The sequence below is a fragment of the Hypomesus nipponensis genome, chromosome 28 (assembly GCF_054491055.1).
Source record: "Hypomesus nipponensis isolate SF chromosome 28, ASM5449105v1, whole genome shotgun sequence".
NCBI lineage: Eukaryota > Metazoa > Chordata > Actinopteri > Osmeriformes > Osmeridae > Hypomesus > Hypomesus nipponensis.
In genome coordinates this window covers 1,769,140-1,793,995 of record NC_140388.1, presented here as the reverse complement: position 1 = coordinate 1,793,995, position 24,856 = coordinate 1,769,140, and the positions used below count along the sequence as shown (strand labels likewise).

The 24,856-nt window shown below is 44.8% G+C and overlaps 1 protein-coding gene across 1 annotated transcript; it reads right to left on the bottom strand.

Annotated features, from left to right (window-relative positions):
* Positions 1-2,422: 2,422 nt before the first annotated feature.
* LOC146219450 (protein NLRC3-like) lies at positions 2,423-23,946 on the bottom strand. Its single transcript, XM_084694366.1, has 6 exons — positions 23,724-23,946; positions 21,666-23,478; positions 21,369-21,536; positions 14,853-15,026; positions 5,159-5,205; positions 2,423-3,170 (listed from the first exon to the last, which is right to left on the bottom strand). Exons 1-6 carry the CDS (start codon positions 23,929-23,931, stop codon positions 2,584-2,586), a joined length of 2,997 nt encoding a protein of 998 aa, XP_084550492.1. The 5' UTR covers positions 23,932-23,946; the 3' UTR covers positions 2,423-2,583.
* Positions 23,947-24,856: the final 910 nt, after the last annotated feature.

The window sequence follows — 24,856 nt, the reverse complement described above, 5'->3', positions numbered from 1 at the left end:
GTTGGTGCAGTCATATGTGTAGACGGAGTAGAGCAGGGGACTCAATACATAGCCTTGTGGAGCTCCAGTGCTGAGGGCCAGGCTCCATGATGGATGAGGACCCAGTCTCACTATTTGCGGGCCATCTGTTAAGAAATCCTTAATCCACCCAGCCCAGATCAAGGAGTTTGGTGATCAGCCGGTTAGGGACGATGGTATTAAAAGCCGAGCTGTAATCTATGAAGAGCAGTCTCACATATGTCTCCTTCTTGTCCAGGTGTGTCAGCGTTGTATGGAGGGCTGTGACGATAGCGTCCTCGGTGGACCTGTTTTCCCTGTCAGCATACTGATGCTGGTCCAGGGAGCGAGGGAGGGCAGCCTTAACGCGCTTTGCCACCAGCCTCTCCAAGCACTTGGCGATGATGGGAGTGAGCGCCACAGGTCTATCGTCATCTAACGTGCTGCTGTTGCTTTGCTTGGGCACTGGAATCACGACTGCTGTTTTAAAACAGGTTGGTACGGCCGCTTTGGCTAGAGACGTATTAAAAATGTCCGTAAAGACATCTGCAAGCTGGTATGCGCATTGTTTGAGCACTCTTCCTGGAATGGCATCTGGTCCCTCTGCCTTCCTTGTGTTCACAGACCTGAGGATGCGTCTCACTTCCTCTGCTGTTACCATGGCTGTGTGGTCTGGGCCTTAACTGCCTGTGTATGAACTCAAGTTGAAGGTAAAGCAATGAGAAGACCCAAACTCATGTTCTCCTGTTCAACCAGACTCCAGGCTCCACGCTCAGGAGACTCACAAGCCTTCATGTCGGCTTCCTCGGTTCACCTGGTGACCAGAAACCCATTACTGCTGATATCATTCACCTGTCCTCAAAGTCTTGTTCTAGGGACAGTTCCCTTCCTGACGGAGGGTTTTAGTCCTTACATGTGTAAGGTAATAATATCCTGTTAATATCTTTCTTAGTTTTATAGTGCTCAAAAGGTATCACTTTGAAAAGACAATATTTGCACATGTAAAGGAGCTGTACATTGCTGAAACAAAGACAAAACTCAAGAAAAGCACAATAATATGTTTGATCAAATACATAAATAATCACAATAAATGTGAACCTGAGGACCAACCAAACCAGCTGATCTGCTGACTGAAGGATCACCACCACAGAGAACTCTACTGACAGAGTAGCTGACTGAAGGTTCACCACCACAGAGAACTCTACTGACAGAGTAGCTGACCACGTGGAAAGGAGACAGACAAAGGGGAGGAGACCAACAATGACAAACACAAGACTGACAAGCTTGGATACCACAGGTGACTGTGTCACACTGGTGACACTGGTGACACGTTTCCTCCCCACCCTCCTCCTCCTCCTCTCCTTCCTTGTTCCCTGCATCTCTCTCCAACGAGCTCCTGGGCTCTGGCACAGTCACTGACAGACCTACCCAAACGGGCATGCAGGAATGCACACAAACAAGCACCACACACACATACACACACTATGCACAGACACTCTCGCATATACACACACACAACTATGCACACAGGCAAACCCACACACACCCACATAAATGCACACAAACACAAATATGTAGACACTCATACACACACATAAACACTACTATACCTGTCTAACAATTTTTGAATTTCATGGAAACGGCAGTCATTACTTAGCTCAGCTCAACACAGAGATATCAGTTGTTCATGTGGTCTTCATCAACTGTGGACAACTGTCTTCATACCTGGGGACATCTGGAACATGCACAACAAAGAACTCAACAGGACATTTAGAAACACACATGGCTTTGAATAGAGGAGTGTCAATGTTAAGATTGTATGTGATCATGTTTCTCTGCTTCTATGGAGAACTGGAAGGACACAGAGGTGGAGAACTGCATCCAGAGGAGGATGTCATCCATGAAACGTTCTGTTAGACCTCAGGAAAACAATTCCAATTACCAACACCCCTCTTTATCACTCACAGTGAGTTAAACCCCCCCCCCCCCTCCCAACACCCCTCTATAACACACACGGTGAGTTAGTGGGTAGAGAGGAGGTGGTGGTAGAGACGAGGTGGTGGTAGAGAGGAGGTGGTGATAGAGAGGAGGTGGTGGGTAGAGAGGAGGTGGTGGTAGAGAGGAGGTGGTGGTAGAGAGGAGGTGGTGGTAGAGAAGAGGTCAGGGGGAGAAGGGATCACACCAGACACACACAGTGTATATTCAAGTGGGTAATAGTGTTCCATTACTGGTCCTACATGTAGTGTTTACATTGTGTGTGTGTACATATGTGTGTGTGTGTGTGTGTACACGTGTGTGTGTACACGTGTGTGTGTGTGTGTGTGTACACGTGTGTGTGTACACGTGTGTGTGTGTGTGTGTAGGACCACTGGGTTACCAACGAACACACAGCATGTCTTCTATAATCCTGTATAAAACATTTATTTCTCCTTATTTAGGCAGTCAGACACTATTTAGTTCATCACATTCAGTGGAACTGAGATCAAAGACAGGATTGTTGTTTGTCAACAATGAAAACAAAACAAACTTTCAATACACACCAATATTTACAAACACTCTGGGATATCAATTACAACTGTATACAGGTCAATCTTCAATCACATCTATGTGAGCACAGTATGTGAGAGTGTATGTGGGATACTCTACCTGACACAGGGACACTGAGGAGTCAGACCCAACACTGAACCCAGGATAGAGGGGCTCAGTGAATGTGCTGTGGAATGTGTGCAGGTGGGTCAGTGTGTCAGAGGAGACTGTGTAGAAGGACAGAGTGCCGGCCGGCCAGTCCAGATACACTCCTACTCTGTGGGAGCTGGAGGGGGGGGCAGGTATGGCAGCGCTCTTATTATTGTGCCAGGCAGAGTAACTGTTATCACGACACTCCAGACTCCAGGACTTGTTATTGCCTCCAAGCATAGAGTCAGCACCCAGTCTTCCCCTGCTGATTACTTTATATGTCACTGCTATATAAACCAGTCCTCCACTCCTCTCTGCCTCCCAGTAACAGCGCCCAGACAGACCCTCTCTACACAGCACCTGTGGATAGACCTCAAATCTCTCTGGGTGATCAGGATACGGCTGCTCCTCTCTCCTCTGTGTCACCTTTCTGTTCTCCTCAGACAGAGAGAGGCGTCTGTATGCTGTGTTTGGGTGCAGTGTGAGCTCACAGGCATCTGATGAGGGAGACCAAGACACAATATATTACTGATCATCATCATTTACATTAGAATATCTCCCTCTTCCTGCCCCCCCCGCCCCTTTCATCCCCCCCCCCCCCACCTCCCTTATGTAGTCCTGTACTATGGTACTTAGGAATGATTTGCTGGACCTGATGTGAGTTTCCTCCAGGAACACAATGACTCTTATTGAGGAACTTGTTGCTCTTGTTGGTTAGTTGGAACTGATGTAACTTCTTGTACTTGCTGTGAATTTGATTCTTGTTGCTTTTCTACAGGTACACTCTTGCACTTTTGAGGTTCATGTTGTTTCATTGTAACTTGTTTAACTACATGCTCTTATGGTTTTTCCCATTGGCACTTATTTGCTTTTCACAATGTATGCTTCATGTTTTGGCTCCCCACAATGTTTTTGGGGCGTCTCGTTGTTTATGATCAGTGACCTGTGCTCTTTGGTAAAGCTCTCTCTTGGAAGTCGCTTTGGATAAAAGCGTCTAAATTAGGAAATGTAAATGTACTCTCCCCCCCACCTCCTCCCCCCCCTGACCTACCCCCCCCCACCCCCCTTATCTACTCTCCCTCCCTCCCACCTCCTTGCAGCATTTAATTGCCACGGAAGAGCGACTTCTCAGTAGCCAATACATTCAACAGTGGCCTACGTTTATGGGATCACATGAAAACGTAATTATTTGTAGTGAGTTAGCTCTAGCTATAAACAATTATTAAATGGCTGAATACTTTATTCTGTTGATCTACAATAAACATTTCTATAAACAATTCTAACCAACCAGGCATTGGATTTGTCAGACGCATTCTGGTAGATTCATTTTCGCGCACATGCATGGCTTTCAGGTGGTGAAAGAGATTTCTAGTGTTTCCACCTTTGGCTAGCACAATTCACAATAACACAACTTACAGAGTAGTTGAATCATTTTGAAACAAGGATTTTTTTTAACCAATTCTTCTTTGTCCGGCAAATCGACCCCACTGGCGTTATTTTCAGACATCATTAATGCTTGCTTACACTTGCCAACAAAAGCAGTTTACTCATATGAATGTTTGCTTCCTCTGGAGTTGCGCTAGCTTGTTGACTCATTGGCTGGCACAATGCGTGCAGCGTCCATGCTGCATGTTTTTTTTGTAAAAGATACAAATTTGAACTAGCCCACTAGGCAGTATCGCTTGACCTTATATTTTATATCAAACACTTTACTATACATTTATTAATATATCGTGATATCCATGATATGGCAAAATCCATATCATGGCACAACGCAATACCGGTATTCGCGTTCATACCGGTATACCGCTCACCCCTACCCCCCACCTCTTCTCTCCCCACCCCCACCTCCTCTCCCCCCACCTCCTCTCCCCCCCATCTCCTGACCTCCTCTCCCCGCACCCCCCTTATCTACTCTCTGCCCCCCAACTCCTCTAATGTCAGAATGTCAAAATACAAAAACAGGTCAAGTTCAGGTTGGGACGGTTCATGTTGCACTTCTGGACGGTACTGAACAGTGAGAAACAAAGTTCTTTGAGAGCCCTGGGGGTGGAGTTGGAGGAGAGGGAGGAGGAGAGGGGTGAGAGGAGAGAGAGGAAAGGGGAGAAGGAGATGAAGGGAGGTGAGGGGAGAATAGAGGGGTGGAGGGGAGGGAGGAGGAGAGGGTAGGGGAGTGAAGAGGGAAGGAAGCGAGGAGTGAGGGAGGGAGGGGGAGAGGAAACACACACCAGTTAGGAGAAGGGAGGGAGGGAAACAGGGGAGGTTAGAAGGGAGGGTGGAGGAGAGAGGGGAGGGGGACAGGGGAGGGGAGAAGGGAGGGTGGAGGAGAGAGGGGAGGGGGACAGGGGAGGGGAACAGGGAAGGGGGGAAGGGAGGGTGGAGGGAGGGCACATACGTGTGTCCATTTCTGACAGTGTCAAAGTCACTCATGGTATTGTCCCTGTATGACCCTGTGTACTAGAAATAAGTAGCAGTCAATACTCACATTTCCTAAGACCAGGTTTGATCCTGCACTCTCCACCATGATCCACACTGTAGGGAGAAGCAGAGGAATGATGAAGAAATGACACCTCTCCTGTTGCTAAGTGACTAAAGTAAACATGTTGTTTCTATGTTTATCATCAGAGATGTATTCCAGAAAGCAGGTTTTACAAACTCTGAGCCTAACCCTGAACTCTGACTTGATGAACCCTGAGATGGGAAGCACAGAGTTATCGGTTCCAGAAAAGCTGATCAGAGTTAGTTTAGTTACGTGATTGATTTCACCATTTATTCATCCACATGACAAATGGTTTAACATTGGGGGAATGGATGTACATGGGGAAGCGCTCCCTGCCTTCACTGCAGCATGCATGACATGAGGCAGGGAGCAGCGAGTTCAATCCCCCACGGGGAAGACAGACAGACCACATGGGGGAGAAGGGGATGGTGGTGGGTGGCAGCAGTGGAGGTCCTAGCACATTTGGCGCCCCAGGAGAGTTTGTGACTTAGCAGCCCCCCCCCCCCCCCCCACAAGGTCATTGAGGACGCGTGTGCGTGCATGTGTGCGACTTTATAGGGCCGCCTATAAAGCTGAGCCTATGGGCTGAGAACACGGTGATGGGTGATATGGTGCGCTGCCCGAGTGCCATGCCTGAACCTGCTTCACTCATTCACTGGAATTAGAAATTCTCATGTGTGAAGGCGAGTATACTAACATTTTCTGAAAGATAAACAACAACTGCAACAACAAAAGACAGACAATTGTTCAATGAGCACATTTCAATGCAGTCTATTTATTTGACATTTAACCACACGTCTTACTACAGCTGAACAAGTGGTGGAACAATCCTATGGGCACAAAACACACTTGGCAGCAGCTGAAAGTGAAATATAAAATCAGTTCAAACAGGTAGGGCATATTTTGCTTCGACCTACCAGACACATGATTGTTTTAATCATGTTTGACAGGATTAGACCAAGTCAAAATCATTCAGTGGCTGTCTCAACTTGTGAGAATGCTGTTTTAACACATATGTTGTCTCACCTTATATCCTGCTCAGTATATGAACATTGGACTTGTAGTGGACTAACAGAAAGAAGGCAGAGGAGGGCACCACCTCTGACAGAGGCAGAAGAGCTGGCTCTGAGCCAGAACGCTGGGCGACCAGTGGCTGAAGGCATCCCTGGAGGGAGCTCATCCAAGCCTATCACCCCCGAGGACACAAGTGCCCACGTAACATGTTAGTGTGTTTGTGGAGATTTCATTTGGGGGCTTCATTTCTCCCAAAGGTCATTGATGGTGTTACCTGCCTTGTTGAGCCTTCTGCCACAACAGAACCCCTTGCTGTTTAAGTTCTCAATATTGCAAAGAATGTGTACAGTACAGTAGAACAGAATGCTTGAGAATGCTATACGCTCTCGCTTTAACTGCATCACTTGACTCTCTCTGTCCCCTGTCAACCAGGCCTGCACGATCTTCTCCCTCCTGCCCGTGGCTTACGGTTGTTATTCGTGAAGAACGGTCAACCCTTCGAGCAGCTGAGAGGAGATGGCGCAAGTCCAAAGACGGTCTGGACCTTGATAAGTATCACTCCCTCCTTAAATCCTTCTCTTCTCACATAACTAGTGCTAAAACCCTCTACTTTCTTAACAAAATTAACTCTGCTTCAAACCCCCACAAACTTTTCTCTACCTTCTCCACCCTTCTTAACCCACCTCCCCCACCCCCTCCCTCCACCCTGACAGCAGACGACTTCTCCTCCTTCTTTGAGAAAAAAGTCGCCAACATTAGCAGTCGGTTCCCTAAACCCACCTTTCCTACCCCCTCACCCTCCAAGACTGACCCAACTAAATGTCTAAACTCTTTCCTTCCCCTGTCCGAGGCAGAGCTCTCTGACCTCATTCTCTCTCATCGCCACACCTCCTGTCCCCTTGATCCTGTCCCCTCCCCTCTCTTTCAAACCATCTCCCCCTCTATCATAACTTTTCTGCTCCATGTTCTAAACTCCTCTCTTACCTCTGGCACCTTCCCCTCTGCCTTCAAACAGGCCAGAGTTACCCCTCTACTCAAAAAACCCTCCCTTAACCCTGCCGTCCTCCAGAACTACAGACCGGTATCACTATTACCCTTCTTCTCTAAAACAATTGAACGTGCTGTATCTAACCAACTGTCTAACTTTCTTTCTCAAAACAACCTGCTTGACCCCAACCAATCGGGCTTCAAGACCGGCCACTCCACAGAGACTGCCCTCCTTTCAGTCACCACTGCCCTCCAGTCTGCCAGAGCAGCTTCGAGGTCATCCGTCATCATTCTGCTGGACCTTTCTGCAGCGTTTGATACGGTTAACCACCAGATCCTGCTCTCCAGACTTTCTGAGATGGGCATCACTGGCACTGCACTCCAGTGGATCTCATCCTACCTGTCGGGAAGATCCTACCAGGTCTCCTGGGGAGGCAAACTGTCAGACCCTTGCCAGCTCTCCACTGGTGTCCCACAGGGCTCCGTCCTTTGACCCCTCCTCTTCTCTCTGTACACCACCTCACTTGGACCAATCATCACCTCCCATGGCTTCTCCTACCACTGCTACACTGACGACACGCAGCTGTACCTGTCGTTTCCCCCGACCGATCCGGGGATCTCAGCTAGGATTGAGGCCTGCCTCGCAGACATCTCCGCCTGGATGACCGAGCACCACCTCCAGCTGAACCTCGCCAAAACTGAACTTCTCATGATCCCGGCTAAACCCTCCATCTCCCACGATCTGTCAATCACCCTGGGATCTGCGACGGTGACCCCCTCATCCTCTGCCAGGAACCTTGGGGTTACCATGGATGATGAGCTCTCCCTCACGGCCCACATTGCTGCGGTCTCCCGGTCGTGTAGATTCATCCTCTACAACATCCGGAAGATCAGGAGATACCTGTCTGAGCACTCCACCCAGCTGCTTGTCCAAGCACTTGTCCTCTCCAAGTTGGACTACTGCAACTCGCTGCTCGCCGGTCTCCCAGCATGCGCAACCCGCCCTCTTCAGAGGATTCAGAACGCAGCGGCCCGTCTGGTCTACAATCTACCCAGACGCTCCCACGTTACCCGCTCCTCATCTCCCTCCACTGGCTTCCCATAACGGCCCGCATCAGATTCAAGACCCTGGTACTGACCTTCCGAGCAGTGAACGGGACTGCACCCGACTACATCAAGTCTCTCCTGCAGCCTTACACCCCCACCCGCCACCTACGGTCTTCTTCAGACAACCGCCTGGTGGTCCCACCGCTCAAGAACGCCCGATCCCAACACAAGCTCTTCTCCTGCCTGGCCCCCCAGTGGTGGAATCAACTCCCCACCTCCATCAGAGACACAGACTGTCTCTCCACCTTCAAGAGAAGGCTCAAGACGCACTTGTTCTGGGAGTACAACGGTACTTAAGAATGGTTTGCTGAACCCAACGCTGGTTTCCTCAAGGATCACAATGACTCTTGCATAGACTGTTGCTCTTGTTTGTTAGTGGTAGCTGATTTAAACTGTTTTCTATTTTAGTTAATCCTATTTCTATTGCTTTCCTACAGGTACACTTGCACTTAGAGATTCATGTTGTTTAATTGTAACTTGTTTAACTACATGCTCTTATGGTTTCCTGCCTTTAGCACTTATTTTTTGGTTGTTCACAATGTGTACTTCTTGTTTTTGGCTACCCGCAATGCTTTGGGGTTATCTTGTTGTTATTATCAGTGACCTATGCACTTTGTAAAGCTCTCTCTTGGAAGTCGCTTTGACTAAAAGCGTCTGCTAAATGAATAAATGTAAATGTAAAATTACATTACAGGCGAGCGAAAAGGGTAGAGGTAAATCATACACAAATGTGGACATTTGCCTATATGTGTGCATTAATAAAAAAATAACTATTTCACAGAGAACTTGTATCATGCAGTTTGTGTTCAATTGTATTAGGATGGTTATCGAATTGACTGAATATTTCACAGCCCCACCTAGCATAATTTTCACCAGCCGCCACTGCTACTGAGCTACACTGTTCTCTCCCCATGTACATTGTTTTGAGGTTCTTGTGTGGAATTATGGGTTTGACATGTACATCGACGTGAAGAGAAAAAAGAATGAATGGTAAAACAACTGGCACATTCTTCTCCTTTCTAACAGAGCATGACTGGGCATTACAAGGAGGAGCAGGGTTTCCCGCCGAAGATTTGTTAGTTAAGGTGGTAGGGTTTGGGGGGGAGGGTTGTAGAGTCTAGCCTGGGGGTCGGCAACCCGCAGCTCTAGAGCCGCATGCAGCTCTTTAGCGCTGCCCTAGTGGCTCCCTGGAGCTTTTTCAAAAATATGAAAATGGAAAAAGTGGTGTGAACATATTTTCTGTTTTAATTATTAAAACTGAAATGTTTTAATATTATTCTGTCTGCAACGTCTGTCTGCTTCTTCTTCGTTCAGTCAACGAAGACAAACCGGCGGGTGTGTCATGGGCCATGGATCCCAAAGGGAAAAAGAGAAAGAGAGCTGAGAAGAACAGAGGATTCAACAGTTCTTGGACCGAATAATTTGCTTTCATTGGCAATGCGGAAGGATTGCCTGCATGTTTGCTTTGTAATGAGAAGTCAAATAACAAAAAGAGTAACGTGGAAAGACATTTCTAGGGAAGGCATGCTACATTTGCAGCCGAGTACCCATTTGGGAGTGAGAGAAAAAGTGCGATTGCATTACTTCTGGAAAAATAAGAGGAGCGCAAAGATAGATTTAAGAAGTGGATTGCATCTCCAACTTCCACTACTGCTGCTAGTTTTGTTTCAACCCGGGAGATAATAAATTACAGGGCTGCCAACTCTCACGCATTGGCCATGAGACACACGCATTTCAACCATTTCACACGCTCTCACGCCCCACCTTGTATATCTCACGCTGAAAAGGCAACGCCAACCAAGTAGCCCTGTTAACGTTGTAAACAGGGCTGGGGTGGGTAATCGGGAGAGTTCCCAGTGGGCTGCTTCCCTTTTGGGCTGGTCGAGGATTTTTTGTTGTTGACATTTGTCACGTTTGTATTATCTTCTCTTAAAGTAGGCAACACACGTTCCGCATTCTGACAACTCAGCCTCTGCATGGCTTGTACCATGTGAGGGAGTTCTCCCCTCCCAAATAGAGTTGGTTGGGTCCATAGCCCGTCTTTTCCAAAAAAGTTTCTCAGATAGGCTACGGATATCTGGGCAGGGGGGCCCTACCTTAACGATACGCGTCAGCGAGGATGGAAGGGAGCAGGGCCGGAGTGATGGCATCACTAGACAAGGTTTTTTGATAAACATCTATGTTTATTTTACATAAAGCTCAATTAAACTATTTTGGGATCAAATAATGGCAAAAAAAAATCCGCGCTCGCATTACGTGTGGGGACCAAATACCAAATCTCACTCCAAGGTTTTTGCAAAAGTTGGCAGATCTGAATAAAGCATGGAAAATAGTAGGCTAATATGGCTACTATAGACACTTAGCATGTGTTGCCTTCATTATATAAGGCTTTTTATTTTTTTGCGGCTCCAGACAGATTTGTTTTTTTGGTCCAGTATGGCTCTTTCAGCATTTGGGGTTGCCGACCCCTGGTCTAGCCTAATGTGTGTGTTGCTTAGGCGGCCGCCTTAACTGGAGGGTGCTGCGGGAAACCCTGAGGAGGGTCCATCAACCTCCACAGCACAGATTAACAGGGACATGTTCAGTAAATACCAGGTTAGCTCTGCATGGAAATTTCATGTCATCTATATGTGTTAAACGGCTTTAACAACAATTGGGTTGATGACAGGGCTCTAGACTGAAAGATGGATTTTTGCAAGATTTTTTTTTTTTTATGGTGCGAGTATCTCTTACAAGTACTCGCACAAGTGCGACCTGTAAATTTGGCATTTCTAAGATTTGAACATAAAAACTAGTGCTGTCAGTTCAACGCGTTATTAACGGTGTTAACGCAAACCCAAATTAACGGCGTCAAATTTTTTTTGCGCGATTAACGCTCTTTTTGGCCTAGCAAACTTTGTTGTTTTTTTCACATGCTGTTGCAACAACTACACACGTTAGAAAAACTACAACACCACACCGGATCTAGCTAGACCGGAAACAAAACAACAGGCACGCCACACACTTGTTTGGCTTGGGAGCCAGCTAAAGAGTAGTAGCAGAGCCCGTTTACGGATATTAGACATTCTCTGGTAGTTGGCTAACGTTACGTTTTGAGTGGATGGCTATGGAGGATTATAGGGGCCAAAACTAAATAAATTAATACTTGGATAAATAAATAATTATATAACACAAAGCTTAAATAAATGACACAAAATATATAAATGTTACATGTATTTGTGTGTATATATATATATGTTTACGTTTTCATGTGTTTACATGTATTTATTTATACTTACATTTATTTATTTATACTTACATTTATTTATTTATCCTTACATTTACATTTATCCACGGCGTAACTTGCACACAGCAAATAAAATCTGTTGTCTCACGTCACCAAGTCAGGGGGCCGGTTAAAGCCTCTGATTGGTGGTTCAACTTGATTCGACTGCTTTTGACTAAACCAAGATGGCAGCACCTTGTGCAGATTCAATGAATGAAATACTGAATGCTACAGTGGTCAAAAAGTTGGCGGTAGCTGAAGAGATGGAGGCACCTGCCAATTCACTTCTTTTTTACATCATATTGAGAGCTTTGCTGAAATTATAGCAATAATATTGACCCTAACTGACACAGACATCAATGAAAATGTGTTCACGATCCTCTGCGAGATGATACAGCATAGGGGTGGGCAAATCGATCTGAAGACCGACCAACCAACGTTGATATCAATAGCCTGATTGATAGTGTGATAAGATCGATACTTAAATTTCAATCCACATTGAGTACACAATTCCCTTTACACCAGAGTGGTTGTGCAAACACCGTCTAACTTCGCTCAAACTCACTTTGCCCCTCCCCTGCTAGGCTGAGTTGTTGCCGTGTACGTGCAGTAACACGACTCAGCGGTACACATTTGTATTTTTGACAAAACTTGTTGTCCTGTGTTTTATTATGATCATAATCATGAACAATTCATTAAAGGAAACATTTTAAATGTTCATTCAAATATTCATATTGATGATGCATTCACTTAATCAATTTTGAGGCATTGCTTTCCCCGACACGAAAGTAGATAAACTGATTTTCTAAGCCAAAAGTATCGGTATTGGCAATACTAACTGTATTTACTCCTTGGTATCGGACCTATACCACATCGTACAGTGTCGCACACCCCTAGCAGCTGTAGAGAGATCCTTCTAGATTGAAGAGAGCTTGATCGACTGGTGGAGTCTGCCTGGTGTGTAATACTGTTCATTCACCAATCAGAGGCTTTAACCGGCCCCCTGACTTGGTGACGTGAGACAACAGATTTATTTTGCTGTGTGCAAGTTACGCCGTGGATAAATGTAAATGTAAGGATAAATAAATAAATGTAAGTATAAATAAATAAATTTAAGTATAAATAAATAAATGTAAGTATAAATAAATACATGTAAACACATGAAAACATATATGTAAATATATATATAAAACATATATATATATACACACAAATACATGTAACATTTATATATTTTGTGTCATTTATTTAAGCTTTGTGTTATATAATTATTTATTTATCCAAGTATTTATTTATTTAGTTTTGGCCCCTATAATCTTCCATAGATGGCGAGCGCGAGTCGCCGAAATGGATGCCAAAAAGATTCTGAATGGAAAGATTACTTTACAAAGTTGCCAAATGGTTCCATTGACAAGACCAAAGTGATCTGTGTGTTTTGTCATTGTAAACTGAGCTATCATCGCAGCACGTCGAGTCTGAAATACCACTTGATGGCCAAGCACACAGCTGATGCGAATTCTCCGCCCCCTCGTCAAAGCCAGGTGATTGCAATGTTGTTTTCAATAAAAAAAATATTTGCACGAAGCAATCCAAACCACTTTTCCATGTTGATAAGAGCATTAAGATTTGAAAAAAGAATGGGACAAAAAGAAATCAAGGGACATTTAGAATAGATAAAAATGCGATTAATTGTGATTAATCGCGAGTTAACTATGACATTAATGCGATTAATCGCGATTAAATATTTTAATCGTTTGACAGCACTAATAAAAACTTTATGTTCAAATCTTAGAAATGCCAAAGGGAGAGAGCGAGTCTGCCAGAGTTGGCCAACGTTTGTGAGGGGGGAGGGTCCAGGAGTGACTATTCAACTGTGGGTGTAACGTCATCTACACTCGTGTGTCTCTCTCGTGTCTCGCAAAGGGAGTGATTGACGGCTAATATTAACCAATCTAAACTCTTCATTAAAGTTAAGAGTCTAAAGATGAAGTTTCATTGGTTGTGTAACGTTGGATAGAACGGTGGACCGGTCACTGTATCAGCTCACAGCAGGCACATACTACTGTAGTTTTAGTTTACTACTGAGATATGAAAACTTTTAGTCACGAAGGCCCACAAGGACAATCATTATTGAACAGAAAACGTAGCTAGCTACCTTCGGGGCTGAAAAATTAAGCCACACGCCCTTCGCCCCTCCACAACTTCACCCTTTCGTCCAAATATGGTCACTTCTGGTTCCAAAAACAAAATGACAACCAGGAAGTGCAAAAATCAAGGCTAAAAAACTGGCTTTCACAAACCAATAGGGTGACGTCACGATGACTACGTCCATTATATATACAGTCTCTGCTAGCTACCCACAACGTAGCCCAGATCTCACTGCACCCTTAAAGGTGCAGTGTCCACTTGAACCTGTCCACTGAATTATGTACAAGTAGTCTGCTACACTCCTAAATATATCTTGAGGTCGCACAGATAACATTTAGGGAGCATATGCAACCAAAATGGCTGCAATTTAGAGCCTCTCCATGTGGTCATTTTATATCAACTATTTATTCATTGAATTGAAAGAAAATGTGCCATATTGTGTTATGTATCGTTATCGGGATATGAAAGGATCTATATCAGGTTATGAGATTTTGGTCATATCGCACAGCCCTACTGCAAACTCAAATACAACAACACATTATCAGTAATACATTTAAAATGGGGAAAATGTGAATAATTGCTTTGCAGGTCAATTGAAGGTGTAGGCCCCTACATGTTCTGCCTGTGCCCCCAACATGTTCAGTTAGGGGCTACAGTGCTGCTAGTAAAACAAGTTAGTCTGGAGCCCTGGATGAGGAAAGGACACCCCATGTCTGATAGTTGCTTCAGGCTCGTTATGAGGGAGGAGAGAGGGAGAAATTCATGGTTTGTCAAACAAAAGCTGCCAGCAAGCAGGTTAGTTACCATCAGTTTCCGTGGTAACGTAACCAGAGTGTCTGTTGCCTCTCTTTCTGGAACAGAAAACCCAGAGTTTCCCTCATGTCAGGGTTAACAAACTCACTGTTTTCACTTAAACCCACTTTTTGGAAATAGACCCCAGGAAATACAATTATGATTGTACCTATATAACCATAATTGCAGTAAAGGCTATTGTAGATTATATAGGGCTTCTCTCTTCCTAACCCACTGTCCTAAATAAACATGCAGTCTGTAATTGTATCATCGTGAAATGCAAGGCAGGTTAACATACTTAGATGTCTATTCAGTGTTAAGCAACATTACATGAAGAGGTATACAAAAACACAAACATATCCTTACTTGAGTTTTTCCAGTCTGCAGTGTGGATCCTCCAGTCCAGCAGAGAGCAGCTTCAATCCTTTTTCTCCTGGATGATTGTAGCTCAGGTCCAGTTCCCTCAGGTGTAAGGGGTTGGACCTCAGAGCTGAGGCCAGAGAAGCACAGCCTTCCTCTGTGACCAGACAGCCTGACAGCCTGTAGAAAGAGGATGAATGTTGGGACAGAATCCATCTGGGCCTCCAGAGTGAGTCAGCACAGAGGGGTTCATTTGACAGGTGCTGTCATAGCTGCTCCTCCCACTTATTAGACAGAGTGACCTTTCCCCCCAGTTCAGGAAGGTTAGGTTTGTGTTCAGTTTGGTGCTAGTAGTTCTATGGAACATCAGGACATCTGGGTTAGGGTTAGGGTCGTTGTCGTCGTCGTCATCTGCCGCTTGTCCGGGGATCGGGTCGCGGGGGCAACGACCTAAGCAGGGAGGCCCAGGCTTCCCTCTCCCCGGCCACTTCCACCACCTCTTCCTGGGGGACCCCGAGGCGTTCCCAGGCCAGCCGAGTGACATAGTCCCTCCAGCGTGTCCTGGGTCTTCCCCGGGGCCTCTTCCCAGTGGGACGTGCCCGGAACACCTCACCAGGGAGGCGTCCAGGAGGCATCCTAATCAGATGCCCGAGCCACCTCAGCTGGCTCCTCTCGACGCGGAGGAGCAGCGGTTCTACTCTGAGCCCCTCCCGGATGACCGAGCTTCTCACCCTATCTCTAAGGGAGAGCCCGGACACCCTGCGGAGAAAGCTCATTTCGGCCGCTTGTATTCGCGATCTCGTTCTTTCGGTCACTACCCATAGTTCGTGACCATAGGTGAGGGTAGGAACGTAGATCGACTGGTAAATAGAGAGCTTCGCCTTTCGACTCAGCTCCTTCTTCACCACGACGGACCGATGCAGAGCCCGCATCACTGCGGATGCCGCACCGATCCGCCTGTCGACCTCGCGCTCCATTCTTCCCTCACTCGTGAACAAGACCCCGAGATACTTGAACTCCTCCACTTGGTTCAGGATCTCCTCCCCGACCCGGAGATGGCACTCCACCCTTTTCCGGTCGATAACCATGGCCTCAGATTTGGAGGTGCTGATTCGCATCCCAGGGTTAGGGTTAGATACATAAATCTTGCAACAAAAAAAAACTAGAATTCAAGTCCCAAACTTGACTTGAATGAACGCAACAAATTAGTTGGGGCTATAGCCCCTATTCTTAAGCAGTACGAGACATAGAACATGGATCATATCTATCCATTATTACAGAAAGCAATGTTCACGGCTGCCTCTTTCTACTTATTTGTAACTACCTCCCATTCCCCACACCCTGCCGCAGTCAACTGAAATGTAATGTATACATATAAAGTGGTAAAATATCAGCTACACAGCCGGCAGTTCTTGAATCGATCTCACGGTACTTTGATGGTGACGTCACAGTGACGTATCCTCTGCGCCGTCTCAAGTCGGACAAAAAGTCTAACCAGAATTCAGTGTTTCAAGTCAGCCACCTGCAGCCGGCTGCGTCGCCGCATGAAGTTGGGTCATGTCGGACGCACCTATTGGCTGCCGTTGCTGACGATACATTTATTTTCTCCTCCCAGTAACCCCTTAACCAATGATATGAACTTTGAGCTTATGTTGTCATGAGTATCTGGCAGTTTTCAAAAATAAAATCGGTTATTGGACGGCAAAGATATTAAGGCGGGAACCATGTGCATTTTAATGCCCATATTTGAATGGTCTGGCAGGATAGGGTTAAATGGAAGTGAAATTAACCAAAAGTATTCAAAAAATGTATCAAGCAAATATATATTTTTTATAACAGAGAATGCCTGTCAGTATTTATTTAACTATGTTAAGTCATTAGATAACCTGACTGCCTGTTGGCTCTGCACCCCCTGCAGAAGAGGAACTCCTATATTAGTATGCTGTTCATGGATTACAGATAATCATTTAACACCATCATGCCTATTTCTTTATATAGGCTATTTCAAAATTGTGTATTCTTTCCAGAATTCTTGTTTAAAGTTGTAACAGTCATGTTTGCATTCTGTGCTCCTTTTACTTTCATGTTAGGACGCATTAGCAGGGCCAACCTCAAGAAATTCAATGGCCTATGTCACCTTTTGTGATCTGTGCAAAGGATCAATAAAAGACTGACGTTCTGTGTCCAACTTTCATTCTTCCCTTTTTTAAAGAGCAGATGTGTGTTTGAAATCTCACTTGGTATGGGGCATTTGGCTGACTATCCCTGCATCTCAGATGGAATACTACCATCCTATGAAGTAAAGTATGTCAGAATAAATGTGAATAGCCAGTTCCATACATACAGTATATACAGTAGTATTATACATCAAGCACACTTTTCTTGCTATCCTAATTTGAAACACTTCATGTAGTGGAAGAGGCGTCAACCACAGGAACAACAGCCGCCAGATGCTAAACTCACTGCCCAGGTAAATGTACAATAACATGATGAATGGTATATCTTATCCCTTGAGTTGTCTTCAGGGTCAAACATGACTGCTATTATATTTAATAGCATAAAAAACCCTCAAATAGTTATTTTTTTATTTCAAATGTTTTACTTTTCCTAGTGACCCTAACATTCATAAAAATGTGACATACAGGTACACAATAAGAAGTTTACATTATGTGTGCTACAGATGTAGGTCACAGAGTCTATAAAGGTGCTGAAGATGACAGTACCTTCATTTCTCTCTTTGCGAAAGCCATGACTGTGTTCAGTGTTGTAATTAAACTGGTGTTCACAGATTAAAGTCACTGTATTTACACTGTGAAGAGGGAAACCCCAGATGTTCAGTTTGATGAAGGGTTGTGTTTCAATGCGAAATAGGTTTAAGGTTGAAAATTAAATTAAGATGTATTTTATTATCCTTTGGGCAAGGGAATACAGATTGTTAACACTACCCAAAGAGACTGTAATTATGTTGCACATTCAGAAACAGTTGTATCAACACGTTCATCCTGTCTAAAATAAACAAACATGAAACAAAATATGAGCCAATCGTACAGCATGTTTTGGAGTGTTTCAGATGCAGCAAATCTTCCTGTTTCTTATCAAATTAATCCCCACTGATGACTAGAAGGCATATCTCATTCTTGGCATTAAGTTTATACCCAACTTGAGACTCAACTCTGATGTCTAAATCAGCCACACAAATACATTGTGCGATTATAACTTTACTAATGGCTCATGTAGAACATAAATACATACCTCAGTGTCTCCAGTTTGCAGAGTGGGTTCCCCAGTCCAGCAGAGAGCAGCTTCATGCCGGCATCCTTCAGATCATTGTTACTTAGATCTAGTTGTCTCAGGAAGGAGTTTTTCACCACGGAGCCCAGAGAAGCACAGCCTTCCTCTGTGAAGTGACAGCCTGACAGCCTGTAGAAGGTTATCATTATGGAGGGATCACAAACACTTTTTATTGTTACCTCTACTCTTGATGCATGATTATGCTTTGCTTATGGTCTACATTAAAATACAATGACACAATACATCCTTTGGTATGTTTTGGAATGGTTCTAACACAGTAGTGACCACATACACACTACTCCTCATGATACTGGTTCAGACAGTAGTGACCATATACACACTACTCCTCATGATACTGATTCAGACAGTAATGACCACATACACACTACTCCTCATGAGACAGTAGTGACGAGAAGCAAAAGCCCCGGTTCTTTCAGAGTTGTCTGGATGTAGCTGCGTAAGTACACCACCCATGACATAGTCTGAGGCGTCTGTGGACACAATGGTGGGCAGAGAGGGGTCAAACAGAGCAAGTGCTGAACTGTCAGTTCTAAATAGTTTTACCCGCTGGAAGATTTTCTGTGCCTCCCCGGTCCATGTGAATGTAGCATCACAGAGTACATTTCTCATTGGCTCCATGACGGCTGTGTAGTTCTGTATGAACTTGGAGTACCACGCTGTCAGGCCAAGGAAGGACCTGAGAGACTCGGCATCACTAGGTGCTGGAGCATCACGAATAGCTACAATGAGGTCATCAGTCAGTAGAAGGCCATCCTTACTTATGGTGTGTCCCAGGTAGGTCAGGTTTTCCTGTTAGTATTTACACTTCTCTGTATTCAGATGTAGTCAAGCGTCATGTAACCTGTAGAGTACCGCTTTCAGGTGAGTTTCATGATCAGCACGGCAAGACGAGTAGACAATTATGTCATCAAGATACGCCTGAACTCCAGGTAGACCTTGCAGCACTATGGACATCATTTTCTGAAATGAGTCAAGGCCGCTGCCTCTGAAGGGGGGGGGGCTTTCATGGAAAGTGGACTACAGTCATTCCATTTATATTTTAGATAAATAATAACTTATTCTTGTGTGGGATTGGGAAGATTTAAACTCAGGAGAGGGATTTACAAACTGGAAAGGGGTAGCTGGGGATTGGGGTCGTAATTAATTTGAACTGTGGCCTGACAAACCCTGGCACGCAGCCTGTGGCCTACCCTGTGTGGAGCGCATGCGCGCAGATGGCACTTGGGACGGGGGGGACAAGTCCCCCCCAGATTCCTAGTGACCCCGATCCGTCCCCACCACTCTCCCTACGTAAGGCGACAAGCATCAGTTACTGCACAGCTGATTAGGCGATGTTAGCGTGTGTAACGTCGGCCACACAAAAGTACGACAACACTTGGAAAGAAAAAGTGTATTATGCAAGTATTTTTGGAGCCGGCGTTTGTGCTTTTAGGCGTGGCGTCTTCCTGGTTGTCATGGAGATGACGTTAGTAGGCTCGTTCTTTTGGCTGCTTAAAATTGTAATGTTTGGCTCGCTCCTTTTCATTCAGTGCTCGAATTACGTGGTAGCCAGAGGGAGCTGAGCTCCCATAGAGTGAGGACTGGCTCCCATGAAAGCAACAAAGTCAAAAATCTGAGGGGGTCTCTCATATCTAAGGTGTCTGCCGTATGTTGCATTGTAATTTTGATCTTAAACAACGCTCATTACCCATCCCTGTACGCCGCAATCTCTTACCATTAAAGACGTTAAAATGAAATTATAGGCTACTACGGGACGTACTAGATGCAGATTTAGAATCAGAAAATATGGCACTAGCAACAGCTAGTTCTAGCCAGGCGACTAGCTCTACCGAGGCAGAGGACGTGAAGAAGAATTTATGAAGGTAAATATTGCTGGTCTGGTTCAAATGAGTTACGTTATATTTCATTTTTAAATTGAGAATGTCTTCTTTGTTTTGCGAAATTGAAATGAAATATGGACTATTGCTATAGGCTACTAGGACTATAAATCAATAATATGTTGCATGCATGCAAACTCCTCACCTAATGACTAAACCTCACAGCCAATCAGGGGCTGGTTAGAATAACATGATATTGTTTAGAAGAGCACAGATTCTACATTGATCTAGCCTCTTAATTTTGCTCTCAAAGTGCACTAGATTGATGCGTTTAACTTTACATTTTAAGAAATGTTCTTCCGGCGGAGCATGCCCGGACCTCCCTACAGGGTCGGGGGATTGCAGTATCATTCTAACTTTTGTTACCTCAGTATTGCACTTCAGTAGGCCTATATATACTGAAGCTGCAATAAACATTGCATATATGTACATATATATTACACAAAATAACAAATGGAGTTGGAATCATTTGCTGACAGCTTGGTCCCCCCCCAGTTCAAAAATTCCATCTGCGCCCCTGGTGGAGCGTGTCATATGCATGTTTTAGACTAGTCGGGTTAAAGTGTGCGCAGAGGCGGGTTTGTCAACTTTGTGGCCCCAATCAAAGCTGAGTTTAGGGGCCCCTCCTTCTCTACCTGTCTTGACCATTTTAGCTTTACCACACACATCAGTGTCTGCCACAGTCCTATGTCATTAAAAGGGTGGGCTACAGATCCGACAGTGCACTTGAACTAAGGTGTTCTCGTGTCAGTTAAACAAGAGAGTGAAATACATTTACTACCTTCTAGTAGCTTTTGCTGCAATCAGAATCTAACCATCCTCTGAGCTAGTCACTGTAACGTTATCCGGTAGGTTTGTGCTAACGGTGCTGCTGTAACAAGCTGAGGTGGTGGCATGACAAGGAGGACAAACATTTTAGAAGATTCCTTTGCAGTGTTAAGATCTTTGCACACTGAGGGCCTCATTTATCAAGCCGTTTGCGCCTGTTTCCAGGGGTTAATTGTTCGCAAACACTGACTTAACCGATGCGGGCTATTTACAAACAGGGCGCACTTGGGTAAAATCACAGATTGCCTGCCACATGAGCGAGAACAGGCAAGTTGCGCTTTCAATATGTGTTTGTGGGAGGGTCATGGGGAAAGTGGGAGGGTCATGGGGAAAGTGGGCAAATACTTATCAAACTACTCCTCGCTGATGACAGAAAGCGTATCTTATTCATGGCATGATGTTTATAACCAACTTGAGAAGAAATGATATTGTCTAAAATCAACCATACAAAGACATTGTGCTGTTGTAACTTTGCTATTGTCTCATGTTGAACATAAATACAGACCTCAGTGTCTCCAGTTTGCACAGTGGATTCCCCAGTCCAGCAGAGAGCAGCTTCATGCCTGAATCCCCCAGGTTGTTGTTACTCAAGTCCAGCTCTGTAAGCTCTGAGGAGGGGAGAGCTGAGGCCAGCGCTTCACAGCACCGTTCTGAGAGGTTACAGTCATTAAGCCTGCATGACATAAGGAGAACATGACACATCATCAGAGTCATAGTTTGTACAATAGGATCATACGATAATCAAATATCACATCAAAATATGACCGAAATCATATCATTATTAAAATTGCTTTATACATACAGAGCAGTTTTGGAGTCTTTGACCACTGGCAGCAGCCTCAGAAGACCTTCCTCTGATCTGGAGTATATCTTCAGGTCAAACACATCCATCTTCTCTTCTGAAGTCAGCAACACAAAGACCACAGCTGACCACTGTGTAGATGAGAGCTTCTTCTCACTGGAGAGACTTCCTGAGCTTAGGTACTGCTGGATCTCCTCCACCAGAGACTGGTCATTCAGTTCATTCAGACAGTGGAAAAGATTCATGCATCTCTCTGGAGAAGGATCCTCTCTGATCTTCTCCTTGATGTACTTGACTGTTTCCTTATGGCTCTGTGTGTTGCTTCCTGTATGAGTCAGCAGGCCTCGTAAGTCAGACTGATTGGACTCCATTGAGAGGCCCAGGAAGAAGCGGAGGAAGAGGTCCAGGTGTCCATTCTTACTCTGCAAGGCCTTGTCCACAGCACTCTTGTAGAATCTGACTTCTGGTTTCTCTCTGAAAATAGCCAAACGTTTGCTGGAGGTGGAAACTGACGGAGTCTCAGACATCAGATTCTCATTGTTGTTGATGAATGAGAGGAACACAAACACAGCAGCCAGAAACTCCTGGAAGCTCAGATGGACAAAGCAGAACACATTCTCCTGGAAGACTTTACCATCCTGTCTGAAGATCTGTGTGAACACTCCTGAGTACACTGAGGCATCATGGACATCAATGCCACACTCTGTCAGGTCTTTCTCATAGAAAATCAGGTTGCCTTTTTCCAGCTGGTGGAAGGCCAGTTTTCCCAGTGACAGAATGCTCTTAATGCTCTCTTCATCCCAGTGTTGATCTGTCTCAGTTTTCCAATGATACTTCACCTTCTTCTGTTTGGTCTGTAACACCAGGAAGGCTGTGTACATCTCAGTCAGGGTCTTGGGCATCTTCTCTTTCTTCTCTGTTCCCAGCATGTGCTCCAGGACTGTCACACACATTAGGGAGAAGACTGGAATGTGGCACATGATGTGGAGAGTCCTTGATGCCTTGATGTGTGAGATGATTCTGCTGGCCAGGATCTCATCACTGCATCTCTTCATGATGTACTCATCCTTCTGATCATCATTGAACCCTCGTACCTCTGTCACCAGGTCAACACACTCAGAAGGGATCTGATTGGCTGCTGCAGGTCGAGTGGTGATCCAGATGAGAGCAGAGGGAAGCAGGTTTCCTCTGATCAGGTTGGTCAGCAGCACATCCACTGAGGTGGACTCTGTGACATCACACCAGCTCTTGTTCTTTTTGAAGGCTAAGGGCAGTCGACACTCATCCAGACCGTCAAAGACAAACAGAACAGTGTACTTGTCATAGTTGGAGATTCCTGATTGTCTGGTTTCTGAGAAGAAGTGATGGACAAGTTCCATCAGACTGAACTCTTTTTCCTTCAACAGATTCAGCTCTCGAAAGGGCAGAGGAAAGATTAACTGAATTTCCTGATTGGCTAGTCCTTCAGCCCAGTCTGTGATGAACTTCTGCACAGAGACAGTTTTTCCGATGCCAGCAACTCCTTTTGTCAGAACAATTCTGATAGGTGTGTCTCGTCCAGCTGAGGGTTTAAAGATGTTGTTGCATGTGATGGCTGTCTCTGGACTTGCTGATATCCTGGATGCCGTCTCAATCTGTCTTACCTCATGTTCTTTATTGACCTCTGCACTCTCACCCTCTGTGATGTAGACATCTGTGTAGATCTTATTGAGTAGAGGTAGGTTTCCTTGTTGAGGTATGCCCTCAAACACAGTCTGAAACTTTTTCTTCAGTTTAGATTTGAATTTACGTGAAAGTCTATTATGAGAAGGCTCTCCTGAATGACCAAACACAGATGTTATTATTAACAGGGCTTTAGTTTGCAAGAGAAAGTTACTAAAACAGTTCAGAGTAGTTTTTCCTATTCTAAATATAATGGCATACATTGATGGCTTATACATAAACATGTATTTTCCATCATTGCACTTTGCCAGTTGAAAGTTACTCTGATTCTCTTAACCTGTATCTTCATCATAAACCATCAGTCGGTCAACTAAGACTAAATATGAAGTCTCTTACTTTTCTCCAGTGTGTCAGCCAGCTCCTTCTGGTTCATGTTCCTCAGGACGTGCAGTGTGATCTTCAGAGCTCCCTCTCTGGCACTGCTCTCCTGTTTCTGATATTCAGGGTCCACCACTTCCTGGTCCTCCCTCTGACTCTCTAAGCCTTCTGGGAAATCTGAACTCAGAATCCTCTTAATCCTCTTCAGCTCTTCCTTCACAAACATGATGACAGTCTCCTCAAGCACCTGAAACAGGGAGGGAAGATATCAAACGAACCAGGAATTCTATATACAGTAGTACAATTGGATTAAAATGATTATGTCTTGTTTGTACTTGAAATCAACACAAAACTCACAGTGAATATAGAAGACAAGTCGTCATGGTGACTCTGGTCTGACTTCTGTTGATCTCTGTAGACAAGATATGACATTACTTAAACACATGAACCACATGGGCTAAATACTGAACTGTCTCAATTCCTGCATACACACAGACACTGTTTAAGAGTGATTCAGAGTAAACTATCTTCTATACCACTAGGTGGCACTGATTCATTCCTTTCCATTAGGTGGTTTCCTGTTTACTAGCTGTCTGAGTGATCGATAATTTCCTTAAACCATACGTTCGACAAATTAAATGGCACTCCTTTAAATGTTGCAGCTGAAGATGTGTTGGACATTAGAATCTGTTGAGGTATTTCGGTGCTTTTAGATGCACGTGGACTCTGATCATGTTTCATGGCCAGATGGTTTAGTGTTTTTGTCTGATGAATGAAATGCAGGAGACAGGTGATGACTTTAGACCCTCTCCGTGTTTGAGCCGATCTGCAGATTGTTCTTTGTATTGTCTAATGTTTGTGTGTTAAAAATAGTTGTTTCTGTGTTCAATTGTTTGTTAGTTAATAAATGTGTATGGAGAGACCATTTTATTACGACTGATTCTGGTTTCAACCAGACACTGAAGAATGACATCAGGGTCCACCTCACACAGGGCTGCATGTTTGCTAGCAGCCTGCTTTAGACACTGCAGCATTCCTCCACCCAGGAGTTTAAGACCTTCTAGTCTCAAGCAGTTTAAGTGGGCTGAGCCCCGCCCGGTCTGTGCTCATACCAGGCTTGGTACCTGCAGGGCTTTGACTTTCATTGTTGT

Coding starts and splice junctions, on each gene's coding strand:
- LOC146219450 (XM_084694366.1), bottom strand. CDS start 23,931: ATGTTTGTGAAGGAAGAGCTGAAGAGGATTAAGAGGATTCTGAGTTCA. Junction 23,479..23,723: donor GGCTGACACACTGGAGAAAA/GTAAGAGACTTC, acceptor GTCATTCAGGAG/AGCCTTCTCATAATAGACTT. Junction 3,171..5,158: donor CAAACCTGGTCTTAGGAAAT/GTGAGTATTGAC, acceptor CTCCCTCATCAG/ATGCCTGTGAGCTCACACTG.